Source organism: Xiphophorus hellerii, chromosome 14 (genome assembly GCF_003331165.1).
Source record: "Xiphophorus hellerii strain 12219 chromosome 14, Xiphophorus_hellerii-4.1, whole genome shotgun sequence".
NCBI lineage: Eukaryota > Metazoa > Chordata > Actinopteri > Cyprinodontiformes > Poeciliidae > Xiphophorus > Xiphophorus hellerii.
In genome coordinates this window covers 20,900,124-20,920,940 of record NC_045685.1, presented here as the reverse complement: position 1 = coordinate 20,920,940, position 20,817 = coordinate 20,900,124, and the positions used below count along the sequence as shown (strand labels likewise).

The 20,817-nt window shown below is 39.5% G+C and overlaps 2 protein-coding genes across 2 annotated transcripts in view; both read left to right on the top strand.

The window, feature by feature from the left end:
- Positions 1 to 3,557, top strand: part of gigyf1a (GRB10 interacting GYF protein 1a) — a 33,408-nt gene extending 29,851 nt beyond the window's left edge. Inside the window, exon 26 of the mRNA XM_032582580.1 lies at positions 591 to 3,557. The gene's annotated coding sequence lies outside the window, so the exon portion shown is untranslated. The remainder of the gene's footprint in view (positions 1 to 590) is intronic.
- Positions 3,558 to 4,168: 611 nt separating this feature from the next.
- On the top strand, positions 4,169 to 19,158 carry wrap53 (WD repeat containing, antisense to TP53). Its single transcript, XM_032583598.1, has 11 exons — positions 4,169 to 4,380; positions 5,820 to 6,215; positions 6,310 to 6,478; positions 7,231 to 7,326; positions 7,606 to 7,714; positions 10,006 to 10,094; positions 13,032 to 13,255; positions 14,741 to 14,952; positions 15,874 to 15,977; positions 16,054 to 16,197; positions 17,671 to 19,158. The coding sequence occupies exons 2-11, from the start codon at positions 5,966 to 5,968 to the stop codon at positions 17,930 to 17,932; spliced, it is 1,659 nt and encodes a 552-aa protein (XP_032439489.1). The 5' UTR covers positions 4,169 to 4,380; positions 5,820 to 5,965; the 3' UTR covers positions 17,933 to 19,158.
- The last annotated feature ends 1,659 nt before the right edge of the window (positions 19,159 to 20,817 follow it).

Here is a 20,817-nt window from a genome sequence, read left to right as displayed (position 1 = left end):
TGCACGTGTCAAGTCTCTGGTTTGTTCCTGTATTTATCATCTGAGAAAATGCTGCTGTTTTACGTACTGAACAGGAAATAATTATACATGCTTTTGTTTCATTGACCAGTTCATTGTATGTAAAACCTCCTCAGAACAGTTGCATGTTGTTAAAAATGCTGCTCCCAGGTGTCAAAATCCTCCCAAGTTTTTACATGCGAGTCCAATCTTGGCGAAACGACACTAGGTCTGGTTTATTTTAGAGTGAAAATTAAGATGTTCCTAAACATCCAAGCCAGTTTCCTTTCTTTAGAGAGTGACAGTTGAGTTGTTCTCCCAAACTTTTCCAATTGGTGACACATCTGGTTAACATGAAAAAAATAATTTAAAAAAGGCCCTAGAGACATGCCAAGTGTTAGACTTTCACTGAGATTTTTAGACTTTTCAGCTGTTCTGAGTATTTGTCCGATAAGAAATGTGCCGCAGTCTAAAGTCAGTGGAGAAAAATTCAACCTCCACCCTTCTAAAGTAAGAACCGAGAAGTACGGTCAACCTTGGTCTAATTTGTGAATTGAAGTTGTTTTCTCTCTTTCTGTGTGTCCTCTTCTCAGGCGATTGGCTTTGCTTTATTTGCTGCCCTCTGTGACGAGGATTTAATCTGCAGCCGACCCATGAATCAGCTCGCCTAAACCTGCTCTTTCGAACTTTTACCCCAAGACACTTGTCTCGTCCTCGGACTGGGCAGGCCATCGGCATTATCAGTCGGACAGTTCATCACCCATTGCGTTTGGCTCGGGGTTTGATCAGACGCTCTCTGACGAGGATAAGGGCAACAAAAAAAAAGGGGGGGGGGAAGATGATCTCAACCTGAGACCTTGGAGAAATGGTTCTTCGAATAACCGGCCCCATCCTGTCTAAGAGGTCTCGGACAAGAAAACGCAGAAAGATGGCGGCTTTTTGAAATCCCTGCTGCCGTGGAACTGGATAGACTTGTACAAAACAACAACAAAAAAAAGACTCTAAAACACGACTAAACACACAAACACGTCGCAGAAAATTCTCAAGTCCAAAGGAGCGGCAAACATACACTACATGCACATTTCCAGCAGAAGTTACACATAATAAGGATCCATAAATATCAACTCACAGAGACACAAACACAACAGCGCTCATCAATTCAAGTGGTGCGCTTTGTAAATAATGTAAAAGTTGGTTTGGATGACTTTTTTTTGTTTGTTTCTCATTGTGGGGTTTTGCTTTATTTCTTTGTTCAACATGCCTTAAATTGTATAGCAGAGTCTTGGATGACTAACTGAAAATGTTCTCAATGATAAAACTTAGTTGGAAACCATCTTGTTAACTGTATTCAGGTTGAACAAAGTTTTCAACAGCGCTTTTGTTCTGTTGGCTAACAGAAATGTTGTGTATAGACCTCCTTACATATACATCCGATCACCTTTAAAAGTTACTAGCTAACTACAGAGTAGAGCGACAAGTCTTTAATTTTTTTTTTTTTTCTTTTCTAAATCTAACTTCGCTGGTGGTTGGATTTTTGTTGCTCTTTTGTTTTCATGAAAACGCAGAGTGAATTTGTTCGGAGTTGATTTGTTTTGTTGTTTTCTGAAGGTCTGTACTCTGGGGAGCTGAGCTGACCGGGATGCGTTTCAATAACCGGCCCCTCGCTGTGCTGCATCAGTATGCAGTTTGGGTAAATTTAGTCATCCTTAAATTTCAAATACGAGTTAGTGCATTTGGACTCTTTTTACACTCCAGGAGAATTGTATGATTTTAGAAAAAATATATATGTATACTGTTGTGCAGATGTGAGAGAATCTCAGGCTTATTTACTCTAAAAGGAAGCTTTATAATTGGAGATCCGTTGACCAAGGTTTTCATGATCAGTTCTGATATCTGTATTTTTAAGATCTGGAATTCTGATTCTGCCATCTTATATTTTTTCTTTAATAACTTTTACAGTAAAGAAGAAAAAAAACCCATTTGCAGCAGATTACTTTGTAGAGGTAATAATTTTGAACGGATGTGACAGAATTGCAAGGTCGCCATTTATGCGTCAGAGCCAGTGGCAGTTCCCACATTTAACCAAACACAAAACCTGCATCAGTACTATTTTGGAAGCAAAACTCGGTAACACTTTTTATAATTTCTCAATAAGATCTAAAGTATTTATCGGTTTAATACCAGTCTCGGGCTTGGCAACTTTTTTTTCATCCTAAGCCCAGCTGCAGATCAGAGACCAACTGTAGCAACGGTAGCCGGATGCAGCGAGTTACTTTTTTTTTTTTTTACAGTGGAAAACTCCAGGGGGCGCTGCTCGTCATTGACTGAACATGCAATTAAGCTATAAAAAGTTCCTTACGATGCAAAGTTGCAGCTTATTTTTTTATTTTTTAACGTGCAGATGTTACTTCTCAACCCACTCTAGTACATACCGCTCTGGGTGGAGAGCGGTAAAGAAATACCACTGATCAAAACATGAGTTTCAAACATTTCTCTGATTTTCATTAAATTGTCAAAGTACGTGTTGTTAGTTGATGTCGAAAATGGTGGGAGTTCTTATTTTTGCTGCATTTAATATGCAAGAATGGAAAGTATCCCTGATCTACCAATCAGAGCCGTTCAAAGAAAATACTGGCCCGATTTTTAGAGGATTGATTTGTCCCTCTTTGTTTCTATTTGAAGGTGAAGCCTCTTCGGTCCGGGGTGGTTAACTCTGGCGCTCGAAATCTACCATCCTTCAACTTTTAGAAGCTTTCCTTCTCCAACACGCCTGAGTTTTCTCATAAACATGCAATTTAGCTCGGTAAATGACAGCTATTTGACCGAATAGCTTCAGGCAGAAGCTATTTGACCGAATAGCTTCAGGCAGAAGCTATTTGTGTTGAAAAGAGATTCGTCTAAACGTTGCAGGATAGTAGATGTCAAGTACTGGACTTGGCCACCCTTGATCTAAAAAGATTTGAAGCGTCAAGTGTTTTTAATCAGATTATTTTTGTACCTTTGCAAACTACAGAATGTCATTTTTAATCCAAGCAGCTGACGACTATCGCCAACTTGTCTAATTATCGTCCTTAGCTATCATTGAGAAGTTGCAGAAGACTCCATTAGGCCAGAATTATTAAATTTTGACCACATGTTTGAATTTAGCAAGATATGCATTTGCAAAAAAAAAAAAAAATTATTCACAATCTACTTTAAGCAACTTTAGCATATTTTTAAGATGACATTTGGTAGTTTTAGTGCACTGAAAAGGCTTTTAATTATATATAAACTTCTGAAACTTTGTCCAAAAAGAAAAGGAAAAAAGGATGATTGGTTACACACTTATTAAATTGATCATGTTATTCTGTTGCAGCGAATTTAAATCAGATTGTGATTTCACAGTAATTGTATCCCAGTCAGCTCAGCTCCCCTTTGATTTGAGTCTTTTGAATGTTGTTATAATAACAGCAAACTGTACATTTAATGAAACCGTTTCGGAAAAAGAACAAGTGAAAAAATGTGTAAATAGTTTGGCTCCTGTTTGAAGAACAAAATAAATACTAAATAAATGGCATTTAGCTGTTCCTTCTGTGTTTTTTCTTTTACAAACTCATCAGAAAATACAATATAGTTGCAGTTAATTTTGTCCAGTAATTTAATTTAAAATGTATACATTTATCACAGTGCTACATTTCAGGATACATTTCTGTGAATTTTGATGACTATGGTTTCTACATACTAACTAAAAATATTAAATTAATTTATTAAAAAAAAAAAAAAAAAGACTTTGGACCACCAAAGAACAGTAAAATCTTTTTTTCCCCTTTTCTAAGTCCAGGTAAGACACAATTACGGTTACTTTTAGTTTAGAATGGACTTTACTTCACATTCTTTGAAAGTGTAAATTCATAGCGTTTGTTTTTCCTTCCGCTAAGTTTTTCTAAGATGTGATTGGATGCTGGGCTACTGTCAAATCAGCGGTCTTTCTTAGTCCTATGAAATCTAATTTTGAGTAGCTTAATGTTAGGTTTCCATTTAATGACAAGTAGCTGAAATCCAGCTAAATACATACTGACACTTTTATTTTTCCCGAGATCCATCTGTAGACTATTCTAAACAAAATCCTTTAAGTATTTGAGAGGAAACCTAACGCGGAAGTGGAGGGGAGCAAATCTCAAATCCCTTTAAACGAATTCTCGCGATAGTTCCAAACACATGGCTACCTACTTGTGTTTACAACTTCTCGATGAGCTGGTAAGCACCACAGAAGTTCCCTACAAAGAAGACGTCGACTTGTATTTGCGGGCTTGTTGTCTTCTTCGCTTGTGTGAAAACTTTTGAAGCCGCAAAGAAGGAAAAGGAGACGAAGCTCAGCGTCAACGGTCAGCAGAGCTACAGCAGGTGCGTAGCTGCATACTGTTAGCACGAGCTAATGCTAACTGAAGCTAAACAGAGCTTGGTGGCTGTTTCTTTGTTCCAAACACATAAAATTTCCTTTCTCCATCGTCAATATTAATGCGGTGGGGGGGAAAGCAGCAGGGCTGGAGGGAAATGTATCTGTGACTATATTTATGCAGTTAATTTAAAATAACGACCCACCGTTTTGAAGTATCTGACCTGTCACGACTCGCCACAGGTGTTTGGAGGAGCATTTTCAAGGCGTTTTTTTATGTACTTTTTCCTTTAGTAATGCCAACATTTATTTAAGTTGCAGCTTGCTAAAGCGCACAAATGTATACGTTATAACACGAACGCTAAATGTTTGTCAGATTCAGTTATCGTTGTCAACTATTTCTTAAACCTGCCCAGTATGTTGAAGTTGTGCCTGTACTGTGCAGTATTTTTATTATGTTTTTATATGATGCGTGTTTCTATCTTTGTGTAAATCGACTTGCTTTCCTGTCTGTGACTTTCTATTCTAATTACTTGTCGAAAGGAACCTTTCAGTTCAGCGGTTCCACTTTAAATTTCATAAACTTAGCAGCAACGTTACATTACATTAGATGGACATGCATGTATACAGACAGGGACTCATTGTTGGCAGTCATGATACAGATGTTAAAAAAAACTGAAAATGCATGCAACTCTGTAGCTTAGTTTTACTCTGGAAAAACTTTGGAAAGTCTACCTTTTGTTCTGATTAGATTTATTCAGTGGGATTAGTATTTATTAACATTTTTGTTCCCTTGTTGGCACTTTATGCTTATAGGACAACACCTAGTTTTCTTTTTTACCGTTTGATAAGGTTGAAGAAGACAGAGGGATATTTGACTATTCCTTTTGGCACATAAGACTTGATCAGTGGTGAGAAACTCTGAGGGCATGAAGTTAATACTCCAGGTCAAGAATCATCATCATTATTATTATAAATGTCTACTGTGTATTTTTTAAATTCACACAGACACATACTACTGACTAAATCAAATTTCAAAATGCTAAGTCATATTTTTGTTTCTTAAACTCTCTTCTCAAGAAATGACTGCAGAACAGAGGAACATGCGAACAGGACATTGTCCATAAAATCTGTTCAGTCAGTAGAGTAAATGTTGGTTTGGCATTTGTGAATGTATGTAGGGGATATTACATCATTCTGCATGCAATGCCATTCCATTTGCACCTAATTTTATGTATTTATGAACATGTCTTCTTTGTTTCTCCATTTATACGTAGTGCCAAAAGCAATAAAAATGAATTACCAATTTGTATGAGTGAAGGGGAGGTGTAGAAAGACATCATCGTCACAACGAGGGAAAAAAACTGTCTTTAATGCTTCTTGAAACAAGCAAAAATGTTCCCTGAAAACCGGGCTTATATCTTTACCCACTTCCTGATTTCTCTAGGTGGGTGATGTCCTCAAACCCCAACAGACTCAGCCGTCCACACTGCAGGAGGAAGCACTATCCCAGTAGCACTTACCTCACCCACGTCTGACAGCCACCCGCCGGACTGCGGGCCTCAAAACGCCGGGAGGAGGATCGATAAAGCCATGTCCGATTCAGCTGGAGGTGGAGAGAGCGGAGGCGTGGCGGCTGGTGGGCAGGACTCTGAAGCAGACGGCGAGCCCCCTCAACAGGTCCCGCCTCTACTTTGTCAGTCTGAGCAGGTAGAGCAGGAGACCCCAGAGGACGGGCTTCCACCATCAGCCAAGCGCTCCAGGATGAGAGAGGAGGAGCAGGGAGATGGAACACCAACAGAGCCTGAATCTGCACAGGGAAACACCTCCACCTCTGCACAAAGTAAAACACTCGTCTTGCTAACTGAGTGTGTTTAAAAACCGGAAGTGTGGCAGAAATATTGTACTCACAGATTTTAATTGTATTTTTTTTATAGCAACGCACGAGTTACAGCAACCTGAGGTGAAAGATCAGAGAGTTGAAGATGTAGCAGAATGCCACCAGAATGGAGATGGAGGACCTGATGCTGCAGAAGGAGAGGAGACAAGACAAGAGGAGGAGTGCGATGGCGCCGAAGCAGCAGACAGCCCCGCAGCGGGACAGCAGTAAGTTGAAGAATTTTTGTTTAAATTTTTGTTTTGTATTCTGACTTTAATTTAAAATGTCGCACAGAAAAGACAGCAGACAGAAAATACAAAGCAAGAAGGTACTGTTTTACACACGGTGGAGTTTCAAACTATTTTGATTTCTTCCAGGAAAGATTTTAATCGCATTTTGGTTGTTTTTAATTTGGTGTCATGAACTTGATGTGATTGTTGAGGCACACAGTTCTTTTTTTCTTGTTTAATCTTAAATTTAAAAAAATCTTTCATGTGTTTTGTATACAGTTGTAGTGCCCCCATTAGGCCAAACACAAGATCTTCCCTCTTTTTGTTTGTTTTTTTTCCCCAGTAAAACCTTTTTTTAAAAAAACATCAAGTTGGACTTATGTCAATGAATCTATATGTTCAAAATAGCAATAGGTTTTAGCTAAAACTGGATGGAGACATGACTGAAAAGAAAGAATGGAGAGAAAATGTGGGACCCCATTAGTTATAATGACGGAAAGTTTAGGACAAAAACAGAAGAAATAACCTGAGTGGAAAGTTATTTAATAAAGTAATTATTTATAGTAAAAATAATGTTGTATGAATGTTTGTTGGTTTTTAAGCATTGTAATAATTCAGTACAACATTTGAAAATCATTTCATTTGCAAAATTACAGATTTATTTCTTTTCCACAAGCTTCCTTTATTTTCTGACCAACATCAAACTTCAGTTGTTATGGGTGTGTGTCTCATTTCTCTTTTTCTTCCAGCCTCGACCTGGATTTTACCCAGAATCCCTCAATGCTGACCGGTTCCTGGACGGAGTACTCCAGCTTTCCAGAGAATTACCTGAAAGGCTGCAAATGGTAATCTTGATTTACAATAAACATGAGCAAAACACACTGGAACAGGTGGTTTTCTGAACCACTCGTTGTATATTTATTTATCTTTGGCCTAATCACTAATAAGTCATTTTAGTAAATGTCTTCCTTCCATTAAAACAAAAGGTAAAGGAGAATTTTCATTACATCAATCTAGATATTATACAAATGATCTTTATCTTTTAGCAGAGACAATATTACTAACGGCTAATTCAACATGAAGCAACTTGAGTTAATATTAAGTCAACCGTCTCCTCCATTTAGGGCTCCCGATGGTTCCTGCATCCTGACTAACAGTGCCGACAACGTTCTCCGCGTGTACAACCTCCCTCCAGAGATTTACAGCTACAGCTGGGACTCCATCCCTGAGATGGTGAGTTGGAAATCGGCAAATGTTTTTCTGTTTCGAAATTAATAGTTGGAACCATTCTTGACAATTCAGATTTTAAAGAAGTAACATTTTGCATATTTAAATATTTATTTGCAGCATCAGTTTATGTTTGTCAACTTATTTTTTACTTTCATGATACTGAAAACAAAAATGAAGTGACTTTTAGAGAAAGAGTTGGTGCTCATGGTGAAGGGTTAAGTCAGTCCTGGTAATATTATCAATATTGATCTGCTTTGGTCTGGTATAAAACCTGTTGGATCACAACTATTGGGCCTTCTGAATTAGGTGTAGGGATGAGCAATATGGATTTAGAATTTTATCATGGTGCTATTGTGATGATGATAAAAAAGTATGTACTATTCCTTTTTTAGATAACTGTACGGCTGTGACTCCATGGCACAGCATTCAAAGTGCCACAAACACAAATTGTCTTGAAAAAACATTTCCATTTGAAGTAGAAGTCTGATTTATATCACCAAAACTGCACACAGTAACTACATTTAATTATATTTCCAAATTTACTATATTTATTGATGCTCTTGTGGAACAAACAGAGGAGAAAATAGTTACAATAAGAATTTCAGTAATACTTGCAGGTGTCTATTAGACTTTATTTTTTCCTAATTATTATACTAACTACAAATATTTGAATATTTGTGTCTATGCCACCTTTTGAGTTTCAGAGAGTATAAATGTCTCTCACTAAACTCATCCTTGTGGTCACTCCATCAAACCCAAAGTCATTCATCCACCCAACTTTTTACCCAAACTAATCGTCCAAATATATCTGCCTGCTCACCCGTTCATTCGTCCTCTCCACCTGTCCAGCCGACCGTCTCCCTCTTCCTCAGGCGCACCAATCCATCCACCCACATTTTGAGTCGCACGAAATGTATTTCTGAGGAATTAACGGGTAGAAGAAAATGGCCGTCGTGTCTTTTTTAGATTTGAGAAAATATCGAGTGCAGAGCCAATCTCTCTTTTTCTATTATGGGCTGGCAGATCGGGATCACTGAACAAAAATAATTGAAATGTAATCCATTTTCCTCCACAAAGATCTGCCAGCCTTTTTTCATGAGAGCAGAAAATTGAGCTTGATTTCTTTATTTCTCAAAGGCAGCCGTCGGCCTTTGAATTTTACTGCGAGTTATTGCCTGTTTTATTGCCTCTAATCCCATACAGTGGTACTTGCAAATTTATGAACGATTGAGATTTATTTATTTTTTTACTTTTTTACAATTTTATTGTCTTGCAAAGAGGTGATGTAAAAGCATCAGATTTTCCAGCCCAACAAATGAGAAAAAACGTCTCAGCTTGTGATTATCTGAGGAAAAGCTGCAAGGCTCATTATTTCATAAAACCCAGTTTAAAGCACTGGAATGCTCTCAGCGTTTCCCGTAAGCTCTGCATATTATTTCCATTATTATAAAAACTCAAATTTTGATGTTTTTAAGCTTTAACTGTATTGGTGGAGCCATGAAATGGTTAATGCATTTCATCTTTGAAATCAGCTTTACAATAATTGATTTTTGGAGCAACTTTTATCTGTTTGTGGATGGTGGAGTATTTTTTTCCCCCAAATATTTACGAGTTGTGGCTTGATCAGAATAACGACACATAAAACCATCTTCCCCTTTATTTTAAAGGGAGGATTCTGGGAATTGTATTACTTCACTCAGCATTTCCTCTTGTAAAGCTGTTTTGAAACTTTCTTTCTTGAAGAGAAAAGGAGAAACCCACGCCATTGTTTACTGCACGTCCATTTTCAGTTACCCCATGTTCTGGTAAACATTCATCTGATGCTTTATCCTCTTGTGTTCCCCAGTTCCTCCAGCTTACAGACAGTCCTCTCTTTGCAGGCCATTAAACAGCCTTTTAAACTCAGAAGAGAAATTTATTGTAGCTCTTCTACTGAAGTCCTTGGAAATCTCATTTCATGCCTTGATACACTTTACTGGAAAGGACCAGAATCTGATATGTTGCTGTTCGTCTTACACCTGACTGTCATTAATTTAACACTCCTGACTTCACATTTAACTTCAAATTAACCTTCTATTATACGAGAGCATGTGCTGTGATAATCATGTCTTAGTTTTAATACTTTTCCTTAATTTAAAATGCCAAAGTTTAAATTTTGTAATGTTTTTTTTTAGTTTTATTTACTGAAATAGACGTTGTATATAAACGTTGAACACAGATGTGCAGCATGGCATGGCGTGCAGTATGCTAGACACAGATTCATCATTATTTGTGTCCTGTTCTTCCTGACCCAGAGTCCTGTGCTCAGGATGGCTGAAGGAGACACCGTCTACGACTACTGCTGGTTCCCGAAGATGAGCTCGTTGGAGCCAGACACATGTTTGTGAGTCGAAGCTGATATTTTCCTGCCTAACTTGAACTAGACTCTCCCAGGAGTTGGATATAAAACATATGAACACATATTTAACCAAATCCATAACGCCAATTTTTCTCCAACTTAACCACAGTAAATCTGGCGTATTAATGACTAACATGCCAGATTAAGGATCCAGAATAACATAAAAAACTTAAATGACTTCAGTTAAGGTCAGTGTTCATTTTTCAACAATGAAAAAGAGAGACTGGGCTGAAATGGCATCAATAATTGGCTCCATTGGCAAAATCACTGCTAATCTGAAAGAAGCTTGTTACAGATTTGTCAAAAATAATATATAAGATCTTGATGGTGCCCAAAACCTTTAGTAAAATAGTCAAAGTAGGACTTGGATCTGATTGAGACGCTGTGGCTTGATCTTAAACAGACCAATGTGGCTGGATTGGAACATTTAATGAAATGTTGGATAAAAACAACTCATCCCTGGTTATCACAATTAGCTGCTGCCATCAGGGCAGTGATTGGGATTATATAAGGTTTTAAAACAGATTTTTGTATTTACTCAAGTTATCTTTGACATTAAAATAGTTCTGTTGGAAACATTTAATAGTGAAGGAAGAGAAAGGAGAAACAGAAGCTAGCGCCTTGCAAATTGGGATTAACGTCGAGTGTGTTTCAGCGGTCTATAGTTAAACTAAACGACGGCTCATTTTCTGAAAGATCCTCTTTGATCTTCAGGATGTTTGCGCTCGTTATGTGAACCGCTTGTGATGTCGGGGAAATAAAAGCTGGGAAAGCGTTCTGATGTCGCTCATTACCAGTAAAGTGTCGGCCCTCTTCCTGCCTCCTTAGAGGCCGGTGACGAGTTTTAAATGCGGTCCGGCTCTTGAGAAAGCACTCCTGAGCCCGCACGACACCTTATGGTGAGATGAGGATCCCGTTTTCATCTTCCTCTTCTCGTAATTGTGACATCACCGGGTGTGGGGTTCATCGCCAGCAGCAACACCCAGGCTTCCTCCTCAGAAACGGCGGCGGGACCTTCGGGGGCCGAGCTAACGAGCCGGGGTCAAGCTCCTGGCAGCGTTCCCCTCGTCTCCTCCTCCACCCCGTCCCTCAGCTCGCATCGCCTCCCAGTAACAAGCCTCCACCCTGCGGCAGCTCCCTCTGATCACACCCGAGCTCTTACACCGCTCCATGATGGCCGCCCTCACAGATAGAGGGGAGATGCAGAGATGAAAGCCGTGTAAACAGGAGGATGATGAACAAACGTCTCATGCGGGCAGGGAACCACCAGAGAGCTTAATGTGTTTATGCCAGGACGGAGCAGGAAGCAGATCACCTCCACCTTCGCTTCAGATGAAATATTATTAAAGGAAAAACAAATGTAGTCGCTCCTTGAATCGAGCGCTGCGTGTTTCAGATCCCCCCCTCCTGCGTAGAGGGAGTAAGGGTCGTCGTTACGGCGCTCGCTTCCAGGCATCGCTCCAAGCTAGCAGCGGTCTAGCATTATAATTGGGCATTTCCCAGCTCACGGGGGCCGTAACGGGGCAACGCAGAAGAGGCTGGGGCTAATTTCCTTTTGTCTGACCGAGCCGTCATTGCCGCCGCCACGGCGTTTCAGCATTTGTTCAGGGCTCGATAATTAAACTTAAAAGGCCGGGCTCGCACCGACTCCGGCCTGATTTGAATCGGTTCGACTCGTCTCTATAATGAGGCATGGCGCGGGTGCTGAGTGTTTGTTTTCAGGCATTGATACACTCAGCCAGGTGTGCAGCAGCTGATGTTGGAAACGACAACAGGAATCAGTCAGAAAATCCTACTTTGCAAACACAAAAAAGATTTCAAAGCACACAGACAGCCTGTTTGGTCTAATATTTTTACACATTAAGCATTTTATAAAGGCATAAAGGCATTCTTTTTTTCTCTCTGCTTATTGGTACCTTTCCAGAAAAATGCCTCGAGCTGCAGTTAAGATTTATTATTAGGATTCCTTGGTGTTTTAAATAATCTGTTTCTAATAAACTCTCTTCCTTTTATCTCGGTACAGACACGGCCAACGGTTTTGGAAGTGACACAAATGTTGTGATTTATGACTTCATTTTTATACCCCAAAGAAAAATGTTTCTGGAGTTTCAAGGGCTTTGTTAAATTAGAAAAATACCTCAGATTAATCCTGAGAGAATATTTCCAGTGTTGATCATTCTTCTTTCTAACTTCTCTACTTCCGTTTATTTGCTGGATGTGAGTTTCTGGGACAATCCAGTTTTATTGGTACATTAAGTTGATCGGTTGGCTGTTAACTCCTAACTAAAACCAGAATCTTTTGTGAAATTTAAGGAGATTTTATGTGATAGACCATCACAAAGTCGCTCATTATATGGAATTGGAAGAAAAACGATGCATGGCGTGGAGAATAAAAATGTGGAGTGTGCAAAGCTTTAGCCTGCTGCAATAAGCAATTAATTACATTATAAATTAAAATGAGCTTGATAATTTCCATTTCGATGATTATTAATTTTTTAAAGAGCAATTTGTTTACAGAGACATTATATTTAATGTTATTTGTAGTTTGTTTTTATATTTTTATTTCATTTTTTAATTCATTTGTTTTTGGTTGTTTTATTATTTATTGTTTTAATTGGGGTATTTAAAAATATTTTAATATTTAAAATATCTTCCTGTGCCAGTGATAATTGTTCTTTACAGAATTAAAGTTTATTGAACTTATGTCATTCTGCTATTATTAATATATACTTGAAAATGTTCTCAACTCACAATCATTTATCGCAATAATTACAGGGACAATTTATCAAAGAATTTGTCATTGCGATTGGTCTAGCTCACCTCACCTACTTTTGCCCATTTTTTTTGTAAAACAGCTCAAATTCTCATATTTTTGTTTTGCACGTTCCCCCCCCCGACTTCGATATCATCGTTTTGTTTCAGTCTGGCCAGCAGCAGCCGCGACAACCCAGTGCACGTTTGGGACGCGTTTTACGGAAAAGTGCGGGCCAGCTTCCGGCCCTACAACCACCTGGACGAGCTGACGGCGGCGCACTCGCTCTGCTTCTCGCCCGACGGAGAGCAGCTGTACTGCGGCTTCGAGAAGATGGTCCGAGTCTTCTGCACAGAGCGACCGGGCCGAGACTGCGAGGAGCGCCCGACTGTGGGTCAGTCTTCATCTTTTTCACCTTAAACCAAACTAAATATTATTTAAAATGGTGTTTCTGTGTCTCTTTTCACTGAGAATTTATTGTAAATTGAACTATTATTTATGTTTAAGCATTATGTTCCACTCCCATAAGTAACTTATTGTTATAATCATTGTGAAGATTATGCTGTTTACCAGAACAAATTGAAATGTCTTTAAAGAAAAGTCGACTGAAATCACATGGTAGTATTCATACCATTATTCCCGGAAAATAAAATCCTTACAGAAGCTATAATGTTGGGATCTCGTCTGATGTCGGTTGTCTCCTGTTTTCAATAAGTTTGACAGCTCACTGTCGCTCCTCCCTGACTGAAGTCTCCTTGAACGAACCAACAATCAGCTTTTATTATGTTCAAACAACTAAAGCGAGTGAAATGTTTACTGTGATGAATTCCTCATTTCTGTCGTGCCGTTCAAAGTGGTTTAGATGGGCTGACATTAACAGCCAGTGTCTATGGATGGAGATGTTTCTTTGTGCTTACTGGAGTGAAGGATCTGAACCAAAACAGCCACTTTTGAAAATGTCACTAAATGCTGTTTTTATTTTTTCCAAGTCAAAGGTTGCTTTATTTCTTCCCACAACTCATTTTTTGTTGTTTCTCACATGAAGTGCCAGAATATGCAGGAAGACGGGTGACTTTTTGATTTATGTTTTAGCAGAAAGGAGATCATGACAAAATATGTTAACTAGAACCTAAGAAAATGCACCGTCCTTCAGTTTCAAGATTTTAACTTATCAGGACTTAAAATCTTTACCTGATTCTAAAATTAGTTCCATTGAATCTCAAGTGAACAGAGAATATGCTTTCAGTTAAATAAAGAAGGTAGGTCATTACCAAACAATTTTAAGTCCATTCTATGGAGACAAAACTTATCTATAAATGCAGAGGTTTAAGGCCAATGCGCGATATATCGGCATCAACAGCGGTATCGGCCAATATTACTTGAAATGGTGAACTCATCACTCTCATTTACTTTTGTTTAAGTCTGCATTTCACCTTCTGTTGACCGACAGCAGAAGGTTGACGCAATCTGGGTCACCAACAGAACTGTAATCCTAAACGCAGCAGCAGCTCTAGAGAACCAAGGTGTCAGAGTGGCCTAGTCAATATTCAGACATAAACATGAGTGAAATGCTGTGGTGGGAACTTAACCAGCTGTGCAGAAACACACAAGACACTGATAAAGTCATAGAAAACATGACTAATGGGCGTTATTGCTGCTTGGTCTCCACTGTGTTTAACAAATTACAGCGAAGAATATTTCTGTGTATTTTTGTACGGTTCAGGTTGGATTCAAACAGTTTTATATTTGTTAAACCTTAGAATTGCAGGTTTCACTGTCTCTGTTCAGCCTGACTCTGACGTGTCCCAGTTGAGCAGAACTCCTGTCATAATGTGTGAAAGGTTAATCGCTCTGCTAAACGTCTCTCCCTCTTTCTCAGTGAAGAAACGAGGCCAGAGCGGCATCATCTCGTGCTTCGCCTTCAGCCCGTGTCAGTCGGTCTACGCCTGCGGCTCGTACTCCCGCTGCGCCGGCCTCTACTCCTGTCAGGACGGCACCCTGCTGGCGCTGCTGCCCACCCGCCACCACGGAGGCCTCACCCATCTGCTCTTCTCCCCCGACGGCAACTACCTGTACACCGGCGGCCGAAAGGTCGGCGCACGCACACAGACGTGTCGAAAAGAGGCAGTTGTATTGTTTTTTGTAGCATGCGATGATCCCAATTAGCAATTAGGCCATCGCTTTTGCTTCACAGAGTGTCATGAAACCTTAAACTGCTTAATGAATCTCTTGTTTCGGTTTTTGTTTTTGTTCTAGTTTTCGTCATCTTCTGGCTGAAAGTGGATAATTATTTCTCCAGATATGATAACTTGTCCCGGGTGTCTTGGATTCTGGCAGCTTTATCCAAACAGAAACCAAAATAACTGCATTCTTTGACAATGAGGTCACAATTAAAGTCCTTGCACAAACATTTTGTTCATAGGGGGGGAAAAATCTGATTGGTGTGTATTATGACATTTTGGTAAACACCAAGATGGAGTCAGACAGTTAAGTGGGAAATTATGGCGAGTTTCTGCAAACATCTTGCAGTTTGTGGCATGTAGAGGAGGCCGAGGGGTTTTTAGTTATTCTTTAATTTAGCGACGAGTTGTCAGGCGTCTTTTGAAAAGTAAACTGTAAACAGAAAATAAAAACCAGCTGCTTTGTCCCAACACAACCACAATGAACTTGTAATTTTACATGACAGATGGTTACAAAAACGTCCATATTCCTGAGTATATTTGAAACAAATTTGGGTCTAATTTGAGAAATAGAAAGGTTGATATGAGGTCAAAGTGTGATTTAGGCATAAACCACACTTTGACCTCCAGTAAATTAAAAACATTCAGTAAGGTTTTTTTTAGGTACAAATATTTTTAAACTATTTTGAATAACTAAACAGTTTGATAACTGGGATCAAATTGAAATATTTTTTGTAAAGTTCCTTAAGACGACATTTATTGTGAATCGGCGCTATATAAATGAGCTGAATTGAATTGAAAACGCTCAGTAAATGTGCGCCTGTCATTCTAGGACCCAGAGATCTTGTGCTGGGACCTGAGGGACCCGGGGAAAGTCGTGTTTTCTCTGAAGAGGAACGTTGCCACTAACCAGCGCATCTACTTCGACCTGGACCAGTAAGTTGATCAGAACTCCGCAGAGCCGCGTGTTTTCACTCGCAACCCCGATGACTTATCCTTCCTCTGCCTCCAGATCAGGCAGATACCTGCTGAGCGGAGACACGGAGGGAGCCCTGTCCGTCTGGGACACTCAGACGGCGCCCCCCGATGGAAACGAAGAGCTGCTGCAGCCACAGATCCGCTTCCAGGCCCACTGGGACTGCACCAACGGCATCAGGTAGAATCCTTTCACTTAACTTCTGATTCAAACCGAGCCGATGCCACAACCCACTTCCTCCCACAACTTTCTCCCGACTGCTATTCATTTAGTTTGTCCTAGTTACCCACTGCAGGGAGAAAAATGAGCTTCACATTAAAAATAAATAATTTAGGAGCCCAAATTTAAGCTTTTTGGTTTTAAAGCATGAAAGATTGAAACGCACTTCCACAAATTAACAGCAGAACAAAAGCAATGATGATTAGAGGGAATAAAGGAATCTGTCAAACTCGGATAATTTACGATCCTTTAGTGACTCTCTTGCTGCTCTAATGTCAGATTGTCCTGCTGTGTTTTACCGTTTGGTGCTCCCAATTATCTTTCACCAAAACAAAAGACATAACAGGATCTAACAGTGAGATCAGTGTCTAATTTCACTGCAGGTTGTTGCTTAAGCATCACAGCGTTTCCAGAAATATCGCTGTTGCTAAGCAGAAATTCAACCTCAAAAAGAGGAAGCTGATAAACATTAGCCTATAAGAGAAATACAGTATTACTCTAGCGCAGAGGTCACGACCTCTACACCGGTCAAAGGGGAGGTCATCAGATATCTGATAAATTAAACCTTTTTTGTGTATTTCTTTTTTAATTCAAACTTATGTCTTAAAATACACAAGAACGTGAATCCAGCTTGTAACAAATTGACGAGGCATGAAATAAAGTATTTAATTCATAAATCACACATTCAGTGAGCAAAATTCTGTTCATTATATTAAACTTTCTTAGGCAAAATAAAAACTCGCTTATGGCAGTGGCATTAGCAGGCCGTCACTTCTACATTCAAACTTATGTTTAGAATAAGTAATGTTTTTGTGTTGAATGCACAGTAATAAGAAATGGTTTATGCAGTACTAATATTAGTTTATTCATTATAAAAATGCTACATGTGAATGACTGTAAAGATATTTGAATGAAAATGTGCATTAAGCTACAGTTTTGCAACATTAAACAAATATCAGGTTTGGTAAAAGAAATGCACCGGCTACAAATATCTGAACAAACTCAGAATCCTATTTTTGGAAAAGCTTTGACTCGCCAATTTTTGTTGATTTATTTCTTAAGATTGTAATTTGACACCATTTTTTTTAAACAGTCTGCGTCTGAAATAAAAATAATATTTTCATTACCCGAGTAGAAAAATTATATATCGTTTTGCTGCATCTGTTTCACCTCACTTGTCATTATTTTTACCTACTCTAAGAGTAACCGTTAGTTTTATTAACCGTAACAAATAATATAATATCACAGTGAATTGAAACTTTATTTGTACTGCTTTTATCTCTAAAACAATACAAGTTTGAATCTGAAAAAGTTTGAAAACTTACGTTGAGTGTGCTGAACCTGCTGGTCAATCTAATTAGTGTCCCTAATATTGTGGCCGGTGTGGCTCTTGTTTAACCTGTTGTGCAGTAACGCCCCGCCTCCTCTCTGCAGCGTTCACCCCTTCATGCCGATTCTGGCCACCTCCAGCGGGCAGCGGCAGTTCCCCTGGCCCACCGACAGCGAGGGCGAGGGCGACTCCTCCTCCGACACCGAGGGAGGAGGCGGAGGAGGAGGCGGAGCAACGCTGCAGCAGGAGGTCCGGCAAGACAACGCACTGACGCTGTGGTGGGCCGGACCGCTGAGCCCACCCGCTGAGGAGAGCCAAGACCAGAACGCTGCAGCTGCGGAGGCCTCAAGTGTCCCGTTAGCTTGACCAGATAGAGCACACAGACGGTGCTACACCTTTGATATCTTTAGTTTTCTTAAACTTCAATATCATTTTATTCTAGTGTTTTGCTGTTGAGCATAATTTTCTAGCTGTCAGTTTATGGCGCAAATAATCAGAGTCCTGTATTTTAATTTCAACAGTGTTTGCACACGCAAACTCCAAATCAGTGAAGAACCATAGTTCCTTTACATTTTTATTAATGGATGGATAGTTTTCCATACTTTTTCCAGACTTGGAAGTTACTTACAAATTCCTAACCTTTCCAGATTTGTGTGGAACTCTGAATCCAACATATCAAACCTGATAACTCTGCATTCGTCGTAGTTCAAGTTTCATCAGGTTGGACCAAAATCCAGTTCAGTTCAGATAAAAATCTAAGTTTTAATAAAAAGCAGCGTTTTTCTTGTCATTTTAATCCAGAAATCTGCTGCTGGAGTCGCTTGAATCTTCAGTGAAGGCTTGTGTCTGTGTTTCGGTGTGTGTATCCCCTGACCGGAGCTGTAACCGTGGGAGTGTTTGTTTGTGTGTGTTTGGCTCCAGCGCTGCCCTTGGAGATTGCCTCTCTGCCACAGTAACAATAAGTGCCATTTGTTTCCCCGACCTTTGCTTTTATAAACTGAGAGTCTCCTGTTTTTCTTACCGTGTCCTTTGTAAAGCGATCGACGTACCGAGCTGTGTCGCGCCTCATGCCCACAGATGTATATTTTTGTAACGCCGTGCTGATTCTCTGAATGTCCCGTCTTTGAGCGGCCAGCTTAACTCTCGCTACGCTCTGTGAAAGTCTTTAATAAGTGGGTGCAGCTGCTAAACGAGTGTTATTTTTTCTACAGTTTGAACATGTGGTGTGTGTGTGTGTAGGCGTGTGGCGACTGAGAAACACAAAACTGGTTTGAAGGAGGGATTTTTCTCCGTTTCTGTCGCCAGTGTGAGGGTTCGTGTTGCTGCAGGGCTTCTGTGCTATCTATCCAACATATGCCTTTTTATAATCAGACACTTAGAAATTAATCAGTTTTTAACGCCTCCGCACTTCTTTAAACTCATACCTGTTGCCAAGCATTATTATTTCCACTCAGTGATAATACTGCACCAATTTATTCTCTACTAAGGATCATTCAGAACCATGCGGGGCTTGAAGATGCCAAACAAGTCTCTGGGTAGATGTCTCTGATGCTTTAATCCAAGCTGGAGTGAATTAAACTCGTATCACCTCACACTTGATTCACTGTCTCGTTTTTCCCTGTCAGATCTCCTTCAGAGATCTTGTGAATACAAGACGATGCTCTGAGCCTGAAGGGAACCTGGTTTATGAGCTCCTCTCCGACGGACACACACTCGTGTATCTGATCATCTGGAACAGCGGGGACTCGGCGAGCAGAGCTGCAGGCCGAGCGTTGTTGTGTTGTGCAGGTTGCTTAGCGATCGTCTCCGCCTCGGGAGAGAGACGAAACGAGATGGAGAAATATTGGGGAGGGGGCGCAGGAGAAGGGGAAAAAAAAGTGAAATGATTGAAAGTCATTCCTCAAAAATGTAATAACTGGCTGCTCAGGAAGTGTGGAAGAAAGTTCTGTAATGAAGGTTTAGTAGCAAGATTTAGGTGTTTAAACCTGCTCTCCGTCTGGTTTCTGAGCTCCCCAGATGCTTCACAGCATAAACAAGCTATAATAATCTAAAGACAGCAATGTGTGCTAACAGCTCTTAAAACCAGAATTATTTACTGTACTTAAAAACTTTAGAGGCTATATATCTATATTTATATCTGATTATTATTTCTTTAAATAAGGGCATCACCTCCACAAAAGTAAAATGTTGAAAAGGTGTTTCTTAAATGAGTTTCTGTTCAGAAAAACATCTTTAGATTCTCAGCATAAAACAAAGTATTTTCAGTCAAATGCAAGATCTCTTCATATTTAGTCTTTTATCTGGTGTATGACGCCTGGACGTTTGAGAAAATGGGCAGGAGTTCTGCTGCGTCCCTCCAAGGTGGTCAAAAAGCCAAAAGCAATAAAAAAAAAAAGTATAGTAAAAGTTTCATGAGAGTCGATGTTTTTAGATTTTGAGTTGGAGATCCAGTGATTCCTTGATTCTAGGGCTGCTTGATGTTCTCACTTTCTCATCTGTTCTTCCTCTCTGTCACCTTTAGCATTTTGAACAATGTCAGTTTTGTCCAGTGTGATCATCTGCTGCCAGGAGAATCTGTCCAGCTGGCTAAACATTGCATTAAAATGTAAAATGGATCTTAATAACTCAGAAAATATAATTTCACAGTTATTACACTCCAAACAGTCCTTTGCGATATGAATGTCATACACACTGATATTCTGATGATGATACAGTATATAAAAATATGTGTGCAGCCTAACTTAGATTCTTAAAAAAACAAAAACATAAAAATGCCTCAATAATGAAGTTGCACAATGAATGGCAACTAGCGAACCAAAAGCAGCCAATCCAGGAGCGCCTTTCTTTTTCCTTGGCACTCATTGGCTGTACCACAGAGGTTGGCTTCTGCTGTACTGCTAAGATGGCTGCCACTGTGCGATTATATTTGTAGTGTGCACCGCTGACCTTAAATCACAGAAGCTAAAGCTAAGGTGCTAGCTTCAAATCAAATTTGATCTGCCCTCGAAAGACTGCATTCATCCAGCACAAATTTATTTTCATCCTATAACTTCTATGTTCTGTAATTTTCTTAGATATTTATGTTCTGTTCTGTCCATGTTTTATTTTCTATATGTTTTAAATAGTAATGGTGTGGTGGTGGGGGGAGAAAAGAACTGCCACTTCAAAATAAGGCCATGAGTACAAATATCTAACTTATTAAGAGTCAATAACCAAAACTTCAACGCATCTGTTTTGTCAAATTTAAATTG